General features: G+C 48.8%; 1 protein-coding gene across 5 annotated transcripts in view; it reads right to left on the reverse strand.

The window, feature by feature from the left end:
- Nucleotides 1–3,582: 3,582 nt before the first annotated feature.
- LOC110304198 (protein FAM163A) overlaps nucleotides 3,583–12,066 on the reverse strand; it is a 79,796-nt gene continuing 71,312 nt past the window's right edge. For 2 of the 5 annotated variants that reach the window (XM_085842186.1, XM_085842162.1), the window contains exons 3-5: nucleotides 6,698–6,719; nucleotides 5,306–5,420; nucleotides 3,583–4,669 (exon numbers count right to left, since the gene is read on the reverse strand). In XM_085842186.1, coding sequence (XP_085698312.1) covers nucleotides 4,256–4,669; nucleotides 5,306–5,398 — 507 coding nt within the window. In that variant the 5' untranslated portion in view covers nucleotides 5,399–5,420; nucleotides 6,698–6,719 and the 3' untranslated portion in view covers nucleotides 3,583–4,255. Of the gene's footprint in view, nucleotides 4,670–5,305; nucleotides 5,526–6,697; nucleotides 6,720–12,066 lie in introns of all 5 variants that reach the window. The other 3 variants (XM_085842190.1, XM_085842179.1, XM_021175430.2) reach the window with 2 other exon arrangements.

Below are 12,066 nucleotides of genomic sequence, written 5' to 3' on the forward strand. Positions count from 1 at the left end.
TAGCAGAACAGAGGCCAGCTGTTCCCCAGGCAAAGCTGAACACTTCCGGTGATTCCAGAGAAGGGCTGTGGCGGGGCCAGAGGTCTTAACAGGAATGTCCTGGCCACCAGCTGCGGCCCACTCAGCTGTACTCATAGCCCTGAGGTGGGGAGAGCTATGCATTCATACTCTTGTGTGACACACATGCAGACACGCTGACTGCATCCCTGACCTTTGGTTGTTTTTCTGGATTTTAAAGACCTGGTTCCTCTGAGCAGCTCTGGCTTTCCCGGAACTTGTTCAATAGACCAGGCTACCTGGGAACTCAGAGATCTGCCTGCCTAGGCCTCCAGAGTGCTGGACTAAAGGCACCATAATCCCCGCTGTATCCTGGCCTCTCCCCATCACATTCAAAGTTCCTTCTCTGTTGTCTAGCCTCCATTCCAGCCTCTCTTGTTTTTGTAGGCTCTGCAACTGTCTCCCTTCTCTCCCTTTCCCATCAGACACAAGGCTGTTTGTGTAACGCTGTTAACTCTTCTACGAAACAATGAATTGACTCAAAAAGTAGAGAGGAGGAGAAAGTACAGGCCTGGAAAGGCAGAAGTCTGTACTGCCCCGCAGTGAGTTCACCATCTTGGGCAGGACACCTGTTAAGAACTACCAAATAAATACTGTGAAGTTTGTGTTTTGGACAAAAAAGTCACATCTTTTTATCTCCCCCACTAAGTAAGACTTTTATGCAAGCATTTTAATAGCTTTTCCACCCAGTTAAATATTTGTTTACGCAAAGGCCCTGCTGTTTTCTGGGAATGCAAAGGCCCTGAGCTATGAGGGGGCCTTTTCTCTCTTGGAGCAATGAGCCCTTCCCTCTTGCTCCTACAGTTCCTGTACACTAATTCTTTTCAGACAAGCCAACAGAATAGGCCCGCGAGGATCTCAGGTAATGGGAAAAAGAGTCACCCCTTGAGTGAGAACAAAAACCAGAGGTGCTTCCTGTCTGGGTGTGTTCACTCTTCGGAGTAGTATAGTTTTGATCTGTAGTAAGGTTTGCCTTGCCCAGTCACTTGAGATGGAATTGGGGTATCTTTCTCTGCAACCCAGAACTTATCTCTGGCACACTTAAAGCCCCTTTTTCCCAAGACACAGGAAATGTTCCCAGGTTGTGATGGCTGACCCAGTAAAGAGAGTTCCCTTGCTGGGTCAGCTTTGTGAGAGCTCTGTTAATGTGTGAGCAGAAAAGGAGAGGGAGTGCATAGATTTTGGATGTTTCCGGTGTTCAGATGAATATTCATTTTAAAGCCATGCACCGTTGTCCCACCCCCAGGTAAAGAGTGGAAGGCAGACCCTCTGGGGTTTCTATTTAAAATTTCTCCTTTATTTTGACATTCGCTTGGTTTGTGTTCCAAGTTATCAAAGATACAACAAGACAAGAAATCTGCAGCAGGAGGAGCGGAGTGATGTGGAGAAGGATGGTGGAGAGGGCTGGCTATTCCCCGGGCCTCCCTTCTCTGCCTGTTTAGGGTTCCGTTTGAAGAGTGTACAAATTGTATCTCATGGTACAGACTCAGCAGCTAATGGGACAGAACAGCCGAATTGGGTGAGCCTCCTCTCCCCCAGGATGGAAGATGCTCATGATGCTACAGTGAAGAGTGAGGGGGTCAGGTGACCTGTAGCCAAGGTGGGAACCTGCGCCTTGAACAATGTGGGCTGAAGGGCAGTGTGTATTCCCCCTCCCCTCTGATACCTGGGATCCAGATTTTGAAGTGTGGCCCTGCTGGAGACACAAAGGCAAAGAGTGCTTTATACCCAGAGCCCATAGTAGGAACGTGGCTTACAGATGGCTGGGTTCTCTTGGTTTACCCAAAGGCATGGGTACGATGGCATTGTTATCTAGGGTGAAGCTGTGGGACCACAGGAGAGCAAGGCACTGGGCTGGTAGTGAGGAAGTGGGGAAAGCTGGCAGGCCCTGCAGCAAATCAAAGGGTCGCACATGCCCCAGGATGAGCAGATGGGAGGGACTAGGTGCACGGCAACTGCAGAGCCATCCCTCTGCACCGGGGAGGGAGAGGGAGAGGTTAGCCCTCCTGCTGAGGCTCCCAGGGCAGTACTTGTGCCTTTTGAGGTTGCTCAGTAGGGAGTTGAACAAATGTTTTTGTTGTTTTGAGAGGGGTGTGTGTCTCAGGTATCCCAGGTTGACCTTGAACTTCTATGTAGCCAAGGATGACCTTGAACAACTACCTCCCTCTACCTCCCCAGTATAGAGGTGTACCCTTCACGTTGGCTTTTATGCAGTGCTGGAGACTTGAGGTTTTGTGCAGACCTGGCTTTGTGCAGGCCTGGCAAGAGCTCTATCAACTGAGCTACAGCCTTAGCCCCGACAGCAATTCAAATGATTTTGTCTTCTAATTGTAGGTGCTTCCTCCTAGCACCCCTTTTGTGGTTTCTAACCCACAACAAATGTCCCTGTACCCAGGGGCAGTCAGCAGGAGAGTCCACCCAGCCCTGGCCTGGATGAAGGCAAGAGGCTGATGAGCAGGTCTAAGACGTCTCAGATTTGTGGAACATTAAGGGACAAGCTTTTCTTTCCTGGAGAAAAACTGGATGTCTGAGTGAAGACACCTGACTGGTCCCAGGAGCTAAGAAGTGGACAGAACATGAGCAGAGAGTGTCTCCTGCTTCTTAACTCTGTGTTCATTATTTACAGTTGGACATGTAAGATGCACCCTGCCTTTGTCAGACCGACCAACCAACAGTCAACAAGATTTCAGGAGAAAAACCAGCCCACCCTCCATAGCATTCCGAGACTCTGGAATGTGCAGGCATTAATTTTTAGAAATGGGGACAGCGACCCTTGAATCACGGAGGTAACTGGAGAACTTATAGACATACTAAAAATACAAAACAAACAAACAAACAAACCCAAAACTAAACTACACTAAGCAAAACAAAACAAAAACAAAAACCCCATAAGGCCACTGCTAGATGAAAAGTGGGAGGTGTTGGGACCTGAAACAGCAAAATAGCTCATTACCAAGAGGCAAGCATAAAATCTAATTACAAAGACACAGCCAACCTTCAGGAGATCCCCCCAAAACTCAGAGGAGAAGGCCACAGCCCCTTGTGGGATAAAATGTCCTGTTAATAATGTCACATCATAGATGGACACTCATGGGATGCACCAGCCTCTCGAGGAGCTTATGCAGGTATGTGGGAACTTAACTGTGGCACCATTGCCTCAGTTCCTGCCTTCTGGTTGCCATGGAGACTGGCCACTTTAATTGCCTCTAGGTCCAGTTGCTAAAGGGTCAGATTTTTCTTACTTGTTGGTACCCTGGACCTTTCTGCTCTGCAGCTCCTGAAGGAGGCAAAGCCACATGGCTGTTGGTGGTGATGGATATGAGAGGAAGCCAGCCCCCACCCCAGGAATGGGCATCCTCACACCCTCAGAGGGGTGAGTCTATGTGGCAAGGCATGGAGGGATGGGGCGAATCAATGTGATCTATCTGTTCACTGGACTTCTAGAACTATAATGATTGAAACCTGGAAAAGTTTCTCTAGCAGGGGGGCATAAGAAAGGACTTGAAGGGGAGACAAAGTTATATAGACTCTTCTTGCTACAGTCCCCATAAGCAGTCGTGTGTTGTGGTGCTTAGCATCCATCAGTTTGCTGTGTTTCATGAGGAGGGACTAGATTAGCAGATGTGGTGTTTCCAGAACTCAATATTCCTATCAGAGCAGGCAACCCAAGTAAATAACAGAGTGTAAACTAGCTCATGTGTGCATTCTAGCAAGCAAACCCCGAGGGGCTCCGTTAACGCCCTTTCCTCTCTCCTCTCCAACTCTGGGATGTCTAACCCTCACCCTTTGTGTCCGTTTCTTTTAGGTCTGCCCACCTCATCTCCCAAGGTCTCTGAAAGCCTCCCTAACCTTTGCTTAGCTTTCCCTGGTGCGTCTTTACACAACCCATCAAAGCAAAGGGTTTGGGGCTTCTTGGAAGGTGTCATATAGAGCTTGATTGTCAGAGAGAAAATCCCCAGAGAGAAACTGGTGACATTGCAGACCTATCAGGTCCCTACCTCTGGGCCACAGGGCTGGCGACAGGTTCTGCCCTGGTCCTCAAGCATTTACTTGTACACATCCTACTGTACCTCTGCTATGGAAGCCAGAGAAACTGATATGGTTTCTGGGGGAGAGGGCGATTGGAGCGTCCCCTCTAACACTCCACTGCTCCTGCTGGGACAGCAGTGTTGGGTGTGTGCAGATCAGGGTGAAAGGATTATACATCAGTACTAATAGCCCTTGGATTAGTGAAGGCCTCATGCCCAGAACTTGGCCAGGTTACCGGGTAACTCTGTGGTGCTGCCAACTTGAGGGATGGGGTTCCCCCCTCTTTGTAGTGTGTAGGGGCGAAGGAGAGCCTCTCGCCTCCGCCCCCGTTGGGCACCATGTCAGCTGTCCGTATGTAAAAGGGGGTGCGGTAAGGGGAGCAAGTGGTACAGTGGCTGGCCACCCCACACGGCTGGCTGCAGGACTCGCTGGTGAGAGGTGCCAGGCCGCCTCTGCCGTCCAGGACTTGGGAGCTGCAGGCATTGCAGGCGGGGACTCGGGGATGGATGGAAAGGCCGTGTTCCTCCTCTTCCTCTTCCTCCTCAGCATCCTCGCCATCTGTGCCCTTCTTGCAGCAGTAATACTGGGGGTGGGGAGGAAAAGGGATGCTTAAGAGGAGGTCTAGCTCCCCCTCCTCCATCACTAGTGAGTGTACACAGGAACAAAACCTCCTCCGTCTTTTACCGGGGACCTCATGCAGGCCACTTCGTTGGGGAAGGGAAATAGGCTTTAGAACTAGAGACCCTCATCTCACAAGCATGGACTCCCAGCTTCACCAGGCCAGCACTTCTCCCTTTTGCTCAGTGTGTCCTGGTGGGCAGGGGGAGCAGAGTGGGAGACACATCGCCAGGGAACGCAAAGCCAGGGTTGGAGGCTGCTTCAGCAGCTCTCAGTCTCCCAGGGCGGTGACTTTCCTACCAAGGCCACCAATCTCAGAGGTGAAAGGGAGAGCCCTGAACCTTTCCAGGACATTCTGGGGTGCCTCTGTGGGGTGCAGAAAACGTGTGTGTGTGTGTGTCTGTCTGTCTGTGTGTTGGGGGGGGTGATGAACAGCTTCCTTCTGAACACGCTCAATTTTCAGCCTCCTTCACTTATACTCCATATTCTATGGCTTTGGGCATTATTGCCTCCAAAGCGGGCCTCCAGTTTCTGCCCCCATCGAGGAGAAGTGGCTTGCCTGTGTCCCTCCAGCCTCTGACCACAGGCCCACGGTACTGACCTGGAGCCTACAGTAGCACAGAACAGCAATGATACAGAGGAGGATCACTGTAGCTAGGATTCCGCCAGTGATCACAACCGTTCCCGCTGTCATCCGCCCGGCGCCCCATCAAACTCTGCAAAGATGTATGCCGGTAAGAGAGGAGTAGTTGGTCCACATTCTCTGCACAGCAGTAGACAGGAGGACAGGAGCTGAGTGAACCCAGGCCCGCACTGGTTTCCTGAAGGTAGAGAGGACTTGCTATGCTTAACCCAGAGTGGGGTGGGGCCCTTGGCTGCAGGAGGGAAAAGACAGAGAGCACTGACTGCTCCATTTCTCCTTGTGTCATTTGGTTTCTCTCTTTGCCTCCTCCAATACTATTGTTACTATTGTTGTTGTTGTTGTTATGTATATATGCATGCGGGGTATATGTGAAGACCAAAGGACAACCGTGGGTGTTGTTCCTATCATCATTATTATTATTTTTGTTTTGTTTTGAAACAGGGTTTCTCTACGTTATTCTAGCTGTCCTGGAATTGGGTGAGTTCAGGCAAGCCTTGAACTCACCTTCCTCTGCCTCCCAAATGCTGGGATTAAAGACATACCCCCCCCCCCCAGCCTTCTCTCTCTCTCTCTCTCTCTTAGACAAAACCTCTTACTAGCCCAGAACTTGCCAAGAAGGCTAGGTTAGATGGTCAAGGAGCCCCATGATTTGCCTGTTTCAGACTCTCATCCTAGGATTACAAATGCCCGTCATCACATCTGACTCTTTTTAAATGTGAGGTCTAGGGAGCAGACTCGGGTCCTCTTTGGAGACTGAACCCAGGTCCTTATGCTTGCAAAACAAACCCTATTATTCCTCCTCAGCCTTCGCCTCCTTCATGACTTCCTGCTCCCGTAGCCATAAGAAGAAATACCAGAAGGGCTTTGTCTGTGGGGAGTTATGCTAAGTATTCCCCATTTCCCACAATGCCTCAGGAGTCATCACATTAACCTTTTGAGACGGCTACTCACTATCCATGTTCTGCACATGCGTCACTGCCCTGAGGCTTTGACCTATTTGCCTGGAATTGTACCTAGCCTGGCTCCCCCTACAAGCCAGGCTCTGTATCACTTCTCTCTTGGGGACAAATATCACTGGCTTCTGAAACTTTGGGGACATGAGCCCAGAGAGAGCTGGCAGGCAACATTCTGGATCCAAGAAGGCCATGACTAGGCTAGGAAAACTGGTCTTGGTTCTTGGAGTCAAATGAGTAGGACAGAAGCAGGTTGTGGGTAAGGCCATTCTGGCCTTTGGCAGGCCAGTGAGAGGTGGTTTCTGAGCTTCCAGGCATATGGGGACCCCACCCACACCCCTGCTGGACAGTGGTGGCTTCATGGCTTGAGGATGGAGGGAGGATTTCAAGGACTTACATTCAGTGAAGGGAGCGATGACCTGTAAGACAGCAAAAGGGACAGAGATATTGGGAAGAGAATGTTACTCCTGACACAGCACTTGGATGTTCACTGTTACCTCAAACTCAATACCCACAGGAAAAAGGCACTATTTTGCTCTAAGTTGTCCCTATCTGTCCTGATTCCATTGCAGCCTGGCCTCAGCTGCACCCTGCTTACCAAGCCATGAATCCTGTGTGGTCACCTGGATGAAGGGGTATCCATTCCTTCACTCAAAGGTACCATCTGCCCACCAGGTGCTCCTAGAAAGCCTGCTTCTTGTTGGGGTTGGTCTAGTGCAGCTATGTATTCAAATGCTAAATACTGCCCCCCCCCCAAATCTGGTTGCTCACCTCATGAGGAGATCATCGCGTATACCACGAGATGCTATGTAACCGTCCTCCCCAAGTTAATTGGTCAATAAAAAGCTAAAGCCTGTGATTGGGCAGTAGATGGGTGTAGGCAGATGTAGGCCAAAGAGGAAAGATGAAGAAGAGGGGAGATGGAGAGGAGAGGAAGGAGCCATGAGGAGATGGACCATGAGCACGTGGCCAGGAGAAACAGCAAATAACAAGGGACATGTGGCTGGGATGTAAGTTAGAACAGCTCCAACATCTGCCCGATTGAGGCTTAGAGCTTATAAAGAAAATAGCTGAGTTGTGTGTCTTTTATATAGGCTAGCTAGAATCTATCATTGCTTTTACAGCTTCTACTGCATTTAGAGGTACCAAGCAGCTTCGCTGCTACAAACCTGGCTGTGAAGCAACAAGGGGTCCCCTGTTCACCAGGAGCCTAAGGAGTGGGAATTTGCATTTTAAAAAAGTCTCAAGAGATTTATTTGCACATTAGTCTGATCAGAGGTGCCACGCTGTGCTGGCTGAACTATCTCAGAGTCTTTTGATCGTCTTTGGTCTTCTGTCCCCTGTGCCAGTTCAGGCTGAACTGGTGTACTGGCTTCCTAACAAACCTTCCTAGGCTTGTGTGTAAGACCCATGCTTTCCACTGTCATTCCGCCTTTCTTTAGCCCCTCCTGTGCCTGCCTGTGACTCCAGCATCTTTCTGGCACTGCCTGAAAATAGATACATAGTTTTAAGTTGACTAGCTTCTACCAAAATAAGACTTGAAGAGTGGAATACATGGATAGGCATTGCGGTCGGTCGGATTCAGAATTGGGACAAGAGCTCAGGAATGGGGCAGCCAAGTAAGGCTGCTTGGTGCCTTGAAGGATGTGTAAGATCTGAATACATGGAGAAACATGACCATGTACCACCAGAGCCCCTCAGGACTTCCCATCACCTCCAGTGTCAAAGGCTCTGCCCTCCCCAACTGCAGGCTCACCACCATTTACCTTCTTCTCAGCCCCCATTGTTCCCTCAGCTGAAGCTCCCTGTAGCAGTCCTGGCTCTTAGGTGTGTGTGTGTGTGTGTGTGTGTGTGTGTGCGCGCTGATTACTGAGGAAGATGCCTCCCACAAGTCTGAGATGAATCCTGTAAGCTGAGAGAAGGTGGTGCTGATAGAAATGAAGCAGTCCAGGGGTTGAAAAACATGGGGGGGGGGGGAGGGGGGGGAGAAGGAAGAGGGAGGGGGAATGGCTGGTGGAGCAAGGCCCTGAGAACTAAAAAAAAATCTGGGAAGGTTGGGACACACTGGGGGTCGGCATGAAGTAGACAAGGTTTGTTGGAGTGTTGTTCTTGTGCAGTGGATAAAGACTATTCTTGTATTATTCAAATGTTGATGAGAAATCAACACAGAGAGTTGAGTACCCGCTGACTTTGGTTTTCTCTCAGTGTTTTGTAAACATTCTTCTTCACCATCCTTGGGTCTATAAAGAGCTTATCAGCCAATTAGCTGTGCAGAGGAAATGGGAAGGTTGGACTTTGGATCCCAGCCAGGGGTCCCAGGGAGAGAGAAGGAAATGAAGGACCACAGGAACAAAGATAGACCATGGGGAGGGACTGGGAGGATTTGCCAGGAGATAGCTGGGAGAGAGAAGGCACATGGACCAGAGCGAGCCAGGGTGATACAGATTAAAGGTCCTTTGGCTGGGAAGTAGATAGCCTTAGAGTTGGGATAGCTCAGAACCTGCAAGCCTAGGTTTGCAGCTTGTTAATTAACTTAATAGACCTTTGTGTCAGTAGTTATTTGGGAACCAGACTGGGCTAAGAGGCATAGAAATTCCCTGCAGTTACTCTGGTACAAAGAGGGTGGAAGAAAAGTCCCGAAGACTTCGAGTTACAGGGCTTTAGAACAGAAGAGGAGCTGAGATTTGATTCCTTTAGAGGTGATGGGAGGTCCTGAGGGGCTTTGGTGGCATATGATCATCTTTTTCTACTTGCTCAGAGAAAGCTGATCCTTCAGAGCGCCAAGTAACCTTCCTTGGCTGCCCCATTCCCGAGCCCTTGCCTCAATTCTGGATTCTACAGCAATACCTTTCCATATTCTACTTCTCAAGTCTTATTCTAGTGGGTACTAGTGAATATATATATATATATAGTGAATATGTGTGTATATATATATGTATATATATATATATATCATATGAGTGTTTTGCCTGTGTGAATGCCTGTGTACCACATGTGTGTACCTGGTACCTGAGGAAGCCAGAATAGGGTTTTAGATCCCCTGGAATTGAAGTTACAGATGGCTGTGAGCTACCCATGTGGATGCTGGGAATTGAATCAAGATCTTCTGGGGGATAAAACAAAACAAAACAAAACAGCAAGAGCTCATAATTGCGGAGCCATTTTTCTTTTGATGCAAAAATACCTTAAGCCTTCTACTAAGTTGTATATTGCGGGGGTTTGGGGGGTTTACTGCCTGAGATTCAATAATAAAGACATGGAGACATCGCTATGGTATATACCTGGACAAACAGGTATGTTAGCCTGTTTGCTAGGGCAGTCTCTCAGCTACACATGTCCCTCCACCAGGCCTCCCTGACCCACCAGGCCCTCCCAGACCAGGCCTCCCTGACCAACCCCTGCTCTGCTTCTGTCCCTTTGCCCCAGCTCCTATGGTAAGCAAGCTCTTTATCAAAAGTCACATTCCTTTCTCCTAGAAAAAAAAAAATCTATTAGCGTAGTAGGAGAGACTCTACAGTCTACTCATTGTGAGCAGGACTAAGCCCAGTCCAAATCTCAGCGTTGCCTCTTGGCAAGATTAAGGGCAATGTGACTTTCTGTGACCTCCCCCATGACAACTTTTTAATATGATAATCTTAGAGAATTCACTTTTGGGGCTTGTAAGGAAGTGACAAACATTTATATATCCTGCTGGCACAGTGATTAACAATTGAGAATGCTGAGGCACACTTTATTTACTTTTCTTTTTAAAAAATTGGATATTTTCTTTATTTACATTTCAAATGTTATCCCCTTTCCCAGTTTCCCCCCTCTAGGATACCTCCTCTCCCATTCCCCCTCCCCCTGCTTCTATGAGGGTGTTCTTCCACCCACCAACCCACCCACTCCCACCTCCCTGCCCTTGATTCCCCTACACTGGGGCATCTATCAAGCCTTTATAGGACCAAGGACCTCTCCTCCTATTGATGCCTGACAAGGCCGTTCTCTGCTACATATGCAGCTGGAGCCATGTGTACTCCTTGGTTGGTGGCTTAGTCCCTGGGGGAGTGGGGGTGGTCTGGTTGGTTGATATTGTTGTTCCTCCTGTGGAGTTGCAAACCCCTTCAGCTCCTTCAGTCCTTTCTTTACCTTCTCCATTGGGGACCCCGTGCTCAGTCCAATGTTTGGCTACGAGCATCTGCCTCTGTATATGTAAGGCTCTGGCAGGGCCTCTCAGGAGACAGCTATATCAGGCTCCTGTCAGCAAGCACTTCTTGACATCCACAATAGTGTTGGAGTTTGCTGACTGTATATGGGATGAATCCCCAGGTGTGTCAGTCTCTGGATGGCCTTTATGTCAGTCTCTGTTCTACACTTTTTTCTTTCTTTCTTTTTTTGTTTTGTTTTTGTTTTTTCTTTTTTTTTTTGTTTTTGTTTTTTGTTTTTTGTTTTTTCGAGACAGGGTTTCTCTGTATAGCCCTGGGGGTCCTGGAACTCACTTTGTAGACCAGGCTGGCCTCGAACTCAGAAATCTGCCTGCTTCTGCCTCCCGAGTGCTGGGATTAAAGGTGTACGCCACCACCGCTTGGCTGGGACACACTTTCATAGCCGGTTGATACAATATGTGTGTGGGTAGTTGTAAACTGTCTTATATTGTTTCCCACACCTGCTGCTCCAAACTCTATACATTGTGCCATGATACACAACTTAATAAAAGTTGGGAAATTGGTTCCCAGTAACACGTCACAGGCTGACAGTTATTACTTTAACTGACCACTAGGGGTCAGCAAGCTACAACTTTTAATTCCACCTGCAAAATTGAGCATCTCCTTGAAGGTGGATTTGGCTTTGCCCAGATGTGTGCTAGGCCTTGTTTCTGGTTCCTGAAGCATCTGGTTGGTAGGTGGGGGGAGGAGATGAATCTCATGCTGGAGAGACTTTATATGATGCCATGATAAGGTCAGTGAATGTCCCCCTCCTTCCATGTCCCCTAAAACATGTAAGGCACATACAAAATGTGTACATGCCAAGGCTGCTAGCAAGACAGAGGCTTTCTTTTTCCTTTCCTTTCCTTTCCTTTCCTTTCCTTTCCTTTCCTTTCCTTTCCTTTCCTTTCCTTTCCTTTCCTTTCCTTTCCTTTCCTTTCCTTTTCTGTCCTGTCCTGCCCTGCCCTGCCCTTCCTTTCCTTTCTCTTTCCCTTCCTTTCCTTTCTTTCCCTTCCTTCCTTCCTTCCTTCCTTCCTTCCTTCCTTCCTTCCTTCCTTCCTTCCTTCCTTCCTTCCTCCTCCTCCTCCTTCTTCCTCTCCTCTCCTCTCTCTCTCTCTCTCTCTCTCTCTCTCTCTCTCTCTCTCTCTCTGAGGCAGGATTCTGATCTGTAACTCAGGCTGGCTTGGAGCTTTCTATGTAGCCCAAACATGTAGCAATCCTCCTGCATGAGAATCTCGAGTGCTGGTATGTCAGCTGTGAGGCCACCATACTGGCTTTGAAAGCCTTAGTCCACTCTGCTGGGATTTGTAGAAGACAAGGGCTTCCCCTTGTAAGAACAGTGCCTCTCTCCCTGCACTAGGCCCTGGCCTCCCCTCTGTGTATGTGTGTGTGTGGCCTTGCATACTGCCCTTCTTTCCCATGTGGATGTAACTATGACTTGCCTCTAAGAACCTGCAAAAGGCAACAAAGATAATAGGATAATAGGATGAAAAGGGAATAGGCAGGTTCAAGGTGCATGCTCCTTTGTCATGAGGCAACTTTCCCTTTGCTGGCTTAGATGCTCTGAGCTGCTATGTTGGGA

Source organism: Mus caroli, unplaced genomic scaffold (assembly GCF_978045245.1).
Source record: "Mus caroli unplaced genomic scaffold, Mus_caroli_1 scaffold_1, whole genome shotgun sequence".
NCBI classification, from domain to species: domain Eukaryota; kingdom Metazoa; phylum Chordata; class Mammalia; order Rodentia; family Muridae; genus Mus; species Mus caroli.